Source organism: Calidris pugnax, unplaced genomic scaffold, assembly GCF_001431845.1.
Source record: "Calidris pugnax isolate Ruff unplaced genomic scaffold, ASM143184v1 scaffold18, whole genome shotgun sequence".
NCBI lineage: Eukaryota > Metazoa > Chordata > Aves > Charadriiformes > Scolopacidae > Calidris > Calidris pugnax.
Window position 1 is genome coordinate 2,929,594 of NW_015090812.1, and position 6,432 is coordinate 2,936,025.

General features: G+C 50.8%; 1 protein-coding gene across 1 annotated transcript; it reads left to right on the forward strand.

Moving 5' to 3' along the window:
- Window positions 1–476: 476 nt before the first annotated feature.
- Window positions 477–6,207, forward strand: LOC106886196. Its single transcript, XM_014938928.1, has 3 exons — window positions 477–621; window positions 4,387–5,164; window positions 6,182–6,207. Exons 1-3 carry the CDS (start codon window positions 613–615, stop codon window positions 6,205–6,207), a joined length of 813 nt encoding a protein of 270 aa, XP_014794414.1. The 5' UTR covers window positions 477–612.
- The last annotated feature ends 225 nt before the right edge of the window (window positions 6,208–6,432 follow it).

Below are 6,432 nucleotides of genomic sequence, written 5' to 3' on the forward strand. Positions count from 1 at the left end.
AGATTCTGTGATTCTGTAATCACTCCGAGGTCTCTGGCTTGGGGAAGAGCTTGGGAGACTGAGCGGATGCAGGGGGTTTGGGTGTCACCCATGGGGAGACCTGCAAAGTGGTGTGTGTGTGTGGGGGGGTAAAGGATCACCGCTGGACGTGGTGGGACTCCTCTGCTCTCCTCGGCTTTGCTGGCCCGAGTGTGAGAAGAGACAAAATCACAGAATCTTCTAGGTTGGAAGGGACCTTAAAGATCATCTTGTCCACCTGAGAACTGGCCACTCTATGGACTTTGGTGGCGGGGAAATGCCGTCCCTTCCCTCGGAAAGCAAACCCAACCCCATTCTTCCTTTCCTGACCCCATCCCCAGCCCAGCCGCCATGTTGACCAGGGGAAGCCATGAGCCCGGGGGGTGTCACAGCATCCTGGCCGTGGCCCCACGGGCTCGGCCCAGCCCCGGTTGAGTCTCTCCCCGCCCCGGGGGCAGACCCACGCCGGGGCCCAGGTGTGTTTTCGGGCTCGCCCCGCCTCGCCCGGTGCTGCGGGGGCGGCGGGGAGGAGCGACGGGAGCGGGAGGCCGGGAACGATGCCGCCGGGCTGAGCCGCTGGAGACCTGCGGAGGGATGGACGTGGTAACTTCTCCTTTCCACCCTCACCCCAGCAACGGGGGCTGCTCGGTCCCCTCTATCCCTTCCCCATCCCCGGGTGAAAGACTTGCTGCTTGATTTTTCTGCCGGTTCCTCGCTTCGGGGCTGTCACCTCCCCGTTAGCTGCACCCTCTTAATGCCACTCTGCTTGGGGGACCCCAAAGGGACAGCTTTTCTGCCCCAGAGGAAGGGGCTGAGGGGCTCCCGGTGCCTGGTTTCTTCCCCTCTCTTCACTCTGAGATGAGCTGCAGTTGCCGCCTCTCGGTTTAACAAAAAAAGTAGATGTGGATTTATTTTTTTTTTAATTAAAAAAGTTTGTTTCCGGGTGAAGCCGTTGGGTTAATGAGTAGACGGTATCTATGGCGTGCTCTCCTCAGCCTGCCCGAGGTGCCTGGGCTCGGCTCCAGCCACCCCGCTGCGGGGCAGAGGGCAGTGCTGATTAAACATTTACCCACGGCAGCACCCATGGAAATCAGGATGAAAAGAGTTGGGTGAAAGCAGAAAAAAGTTTCAGGAGGCCTGCAGGCCACATCTCGAGTGGGGTTTTCTCTCCCGCACCCTCTTAATGCCACTCTGCTTGGGGGACCCCAAAGGGACAGCTTTTCTGCCCCAGAGGAAGGGGCTGAGGGGCTCCCGGTGCCTGGTTTCTTCCCCTCTCTTCACTCTGAGATGAGCTGCAGTTGCCGCCTCTCGGTTTAACAAAAAAAGTAGATGTGGATTTATTTTTTTTTTAATTAAAAAAGTTTGTTTCCGGGTGAAGCCGTTGGGTTAATGAGTAGACGGTATCTATGGCGTGCTCTCCTCAGCCTGCCCGAGGTGCCTGGGCTCGGCTCCAGCCACCCCGCTGCGGGGCAGAGGGCAGTGCTGATTAAACATTTACCCACGGCAGCACCCATGGAAATCAGGATGAAAAGAGTTGGGTGAAAGCAGAAAAAAGTTTCAGGAGGGGGAACACGCCGTGCTTCCTGTCGGCCGGCCTGAAGGCCACATCTCGAGTGGGGTTTTCTCTCCCGCCGTCGATTCCTTTTACAAAAGCAGATGCAGAAAATTAATCAGAACTCGGTTTGGTCAGTCTTTGGTATCAGCACAAACCTCCAGCTGCTGCTCTTTCTAAAAGGGATCCTTATCATAGGCTTAAGCTAAGCTTTATTCTGCTTCCTAGAATGATCTTAATGTTAGAAGAGTATTTTATTTATAGGGAGAAAATATGGAAAGTTTAGCTGTCCCCTGACTCTGTAATGCTCGTAGCTTTCCGGCCAGTGGAAGTTTGTTTCCTTTTTATTCTCTCCCTCTCTCATCTTGCATGGGCTTTTGCCAAATGTATTATTATTCAGAGTGAATTATTTGGCCAGATGTAGCTGTAATGCACATTGTGAGCTTTTGGCAGTCCTTTAAATTTATTAGTGTATTCTCCCTACTTGTCAACCGATCTGATTTACAGGGGAGCGCCTCTCGCCGCTGCGCTGAAGCTTCCCTGGGCTGGTGGGGCACTGGGACTTCATGTGTGTCCCACATGCCTGCACTGTGTTGAGGGTGACCATCTCCCTGAGCTGGCTTAAAGCAGGCAGGTCAAGCTGGAGAGCCCCTCAGGTGGGCCTGTGGTTTGAAATGGTCCCAGCTCTGATGGAAAATCATCCCCACAGAGGCCAGGAGAACTCATTGCACCTCAGAGGGTCTTGCTAAGCTCAGCCCCCCACAAGGAAGCGGTGGTTGTGGGAGCTTTGTTGGAGGAAAATAGCATCAGGACATGTGTGTCCTTCCCACGTTGTGGCATCGGCACCAACACACCAGCGGGCTGCAAGCTGGGGGGAAGCTATATTCTAGTGGAGGGCACTGAGAGTGCAGATAACCTCCCTGTTAATTAGGCAAACCATTTGCAGCTGTCATTTCAAGGCAAGAAGAATAACAACTTGGAGGTTGGGGGGGCGGGGGGGGGAGGAAGCTCATATCCATCCCTCTTTAATTAAAGGTAGTGCCAACTAGTGACTGTCACCACCAGTGCCAGGGAGTGGCCTGACTGAAAACCCTGTTTCACAGGAATCCGCCTCGCCCGTGGCACATTGAGACATGCAGGTACTTTTTCTTTTCTGTTTTCTTTGTCTCCAAGGGGGCTGCTGAGGGACTCTGCGTTACGGTAAAGAAAAATCAGTGAGGGGAGGTAAACAGCACTGAACTCTTCAACTGTTGCTGCTGCACGTGCAAAAACCTGGAGCGATTGCATTAGGGCACCTCGCTGCTTTATTTCCTGTCTGGCATCGCTGGAGGGAATCGGGTACACATGGGATTATAGTATATTTTTTTTTTCCAAAATCTGATTCATCCTCCGTATGCCTCTGAAAAACTCCCCTTCCCATCGGCTCGCCGCTAGATTAGGCTGTCTGGGCAGCTTACACGGCATCACGCTGCTGACCACTAATATGAAATATAATTGGAGCAATTCAAACCTCTCCCCCCAAGGGTTGGTTCTTTACATCATGCGCTACCCTGTGAAAGTAATAAAGTCAGTGAAAGGGGTTATTCAAGAGAAATTGTCAGTGTTTAATAAATCGTGCAATTAAATGCAATAAAACCTCAGTATGCTATTCATCTGTTCTGCCTTAACACTTAAGGCTGGGCCTTTTTTCAGAATAACGAAGTTCTGTCCTAGATAATTTTTTCCAATTTCCTCATTAGACAGGTTCTCGTGAAGCCTTACAGTTCTCCGCGCCGAACTAAGCTGCCAGAGTAGTGCATCTAATGTAATCATGGCATATAAAAACTTATAGAGCAGTTCAAGGACTTAAGTAGCTCATAAATTTTTCTTCATATTTTCTCCCTAGTTCAGTTCAGGGCTGAACTGAAGCCGCAATATTGCAGGCAAAAACTGGGGTCCCCTTTCTCCAGCATGGGACAGTGAGATGTCTGGGGACAAAAGCCTGAAACAAAATGTTCTTTTAAACTGTGCTGTCACTGATTAGCTCTCTTTGATCAAAATTTTATATAACCTGGGGTCTGGTAACTGCATGGGAGAGGGATTGAATATCTTACCCTGTATTCATCACCTAGACTGGGAGATGGTCTTGCTGTCCTTGTGTCCTGCATGTTTGATTTGTATGTCCTCTGCTTCATGGGGTGGGAAGCAGCAAGGGTAGAAGCATCCAAAGAGCCATGGAAACCCTGAACTGAACCAACATGTCCCAGGGGTTGTTTGGAGCCCACCAGGGAGTATGGTTGGTGCTTCTCCTCCGATGGTAGAATTTTCTAGAGGAGGCAGGGGATGGACTGGGGATTTTTGGAGCAGCATCAACGTCTCCTCTGGCTGGTGCTTGTGTACTGAAAATAAAATGCAGCTTTCCTGCCCAGCAGGTGCATAAGCAGTATCACAGCACCTCTGCTGGGAAGCTCTAACATTCATTTTAGTGTTTGCCAGGACCTGCTGAAGGAGTTTCTCCAGCACTGGGTGATGTTGGGGAGCAGAAGCCATCTCTGCTGTTCCTGCTGGCTCTGCTTGGTTGCATTTCCATGCTCTGCTCCTGTGTTTCCCCCCGTCTCTGCTCCTATTGCCTTTATCAGGAGTGAGTTGTGACCCTTTGGAGGATCCTTCAAATGAGCTAATTCTCCTCACCTGCTTCAGGATTTTCATCAGGCTCTGCATATCCATGGTGACCAGGGAGGAGCCTATGGCCTCTTTTCTCTCTGAAAGGATCATGATCATATAAATTGCCTCTGAAAGCAGATGTTTTATGCTCTCCTCTCTTCCCCCACCCCCAGGAAGGTGTGACTGACATCAGAGCTCTACGAGCAAAATTTCAAAATGACTCTAACTTGGCCAACAAGCTGGTGCAGCCACGCAAGAAGCTTCCCCCTAAGATTGCACCCAAACCGGGCTCTAGAGGTAACGCCGTGTCCAGCCCTCTGCCTCTGAGTAAGAGAGAAGTGATAACACCAAAACCCAAGGATGAACCTGTCCATCCTGCCTCCCAACCCTCTGCACTCACCCAATGCAACCCCTTGGCATGGCCAAGAGCCAAGCTGGGTTACATGGAGCCAACAGAGCACAATGAAGAGCAGAAAGGCAACAACTCAGAGAAAGGGCTGAGCTCTCCCAAGAGTGGTCCAGAGAAGCCTCTGCCATCCTATTGCGTTGATTGGCAAGGATCAACCCAAACAGCCCCAGAGGACCCTTCGCTCTCAAATTCTTTCCAGCATGCCCTAAAGATCTGGGAAAATGCTTTATCCTGTGGTGAGAAAGCCAATGTAATACTCCCAACCCAACGGGCAACAAACTTGTATGTGCACCCTTGCCCGGAGCAGAGGGCGATGCGTGCTCCAACTGCATCGGGTGGCAGGACTCAACCCTCTGGAAGCAAGCCCGTGCTGGACCTGCCTGCCCAGAAGAAGGATGCTCTGCGTGGTCGTGGGCTGGCTCTTCCTCAGGCATCCAGAGGACACAGAGGCTCTGATGGAGTTGTTCCTGAGATCGCGGTGGCAACTGCATTCTGCCAGCTGGGTTATCTCCCACCAAAAAAGGAACCTCAGCACCAGAAAGGTAAAGTAGGCTGTACTCCTAACACTGAGCATAGGAGCACATATGTGTATAGGTGCTCTGAAAGTGCAGGATACAGCAGCTGAAGAGAAAAGCTGTTATGGGTTGGGACCCTTAAACAAGAAGCCAAACTGACCCACTGGAGTGCTCCCTTCCTTCCCTGGAGGTCCTGGAGATAAAAAAACAAACGCCTCATAGTGCTGCTGAGCTTGGGTAAGGTGAGGGCTCCCCATCTCCACCAAATTGTTTAAAACTCGCTTTAAGAAGTTGTCCACGTTTTGAGAGTAAGATGAGGAGAGAAGGCAAGGGAGTATCTTCAGTTTTGATCCGCTCTGGCCTTTTACATTTACAAAGTAAATGTGACTCTAACCTGGGAGATCTTATAGTGGCCTTTCAATATCTGAAGGGTGCCTATAGAAGAGCTGGGGAGGGACTCTTTGTCAGGAAGGGTAATGATAGGACAAGGGGAAACGGTTTTAAATTGGAAGAAAAAAGATTCAGATTAGATCTCAGGAAGAAATTCTTTACTATGAGGGTGGTGAGACACTGGAACAGGTTGCCCAGGGAAGCTGTGGCTGCCCCATCCCTGGAGGTGTTCAAGGCCAGGCTGGATGGGGCCTTGAGCAACCTGCTCTAGTGGGAGGTGTCCCTGCCCAGGGCAGGGGGGTTGGAACTTGATGATCCTTGAGGTCCCTTCCAACCCAAACCATTCTATGATTCTAACCTGCTATTGTGTTTTAAAATGATCTGAATGTTAGAAGGATCTTTTATTTATAGGGAGAAAATATGGAAAGTTTAGCTGTCCCCTGACTCTGTAATGCTCGTAGCTTTCCGGCCAGTGGAAGTTTGTTTCCTTTTTATTCTCTCCCTCTCTCATCTTGCATGGGCTTTTGCCAAATGTATTATTATTCAGAGTGAATTATTTGGCCAGATGTAGCTGTAATGCACATTGTGAGCTTTTGGCAGTCCTTTAAATTTATTAGTGTATTCTCCCTACTTGTCAACCGATCTGATTTACAGGGGAGCGCCTCTCGCCGCTGCGCTGAAGCTTCCCTGGGCTGGTGGGGCACTGGGACTTCATGTGTGTCCCACATGCCTGCACTGTGTTGAGGGTGACCATCTCCCTGAGCTGGCTTAAAGCGGGCAGGTCAAGCTGGAGAGCCCCTCGGGTGGTTTGAAATCTCTGTGGTTTGAAACGGTCCCAGCTCTGATGGAAAATCATCCCCACAGAGGCCAGGAAAACTCATTGCACCTCAGAGGGTCTTGCTAAG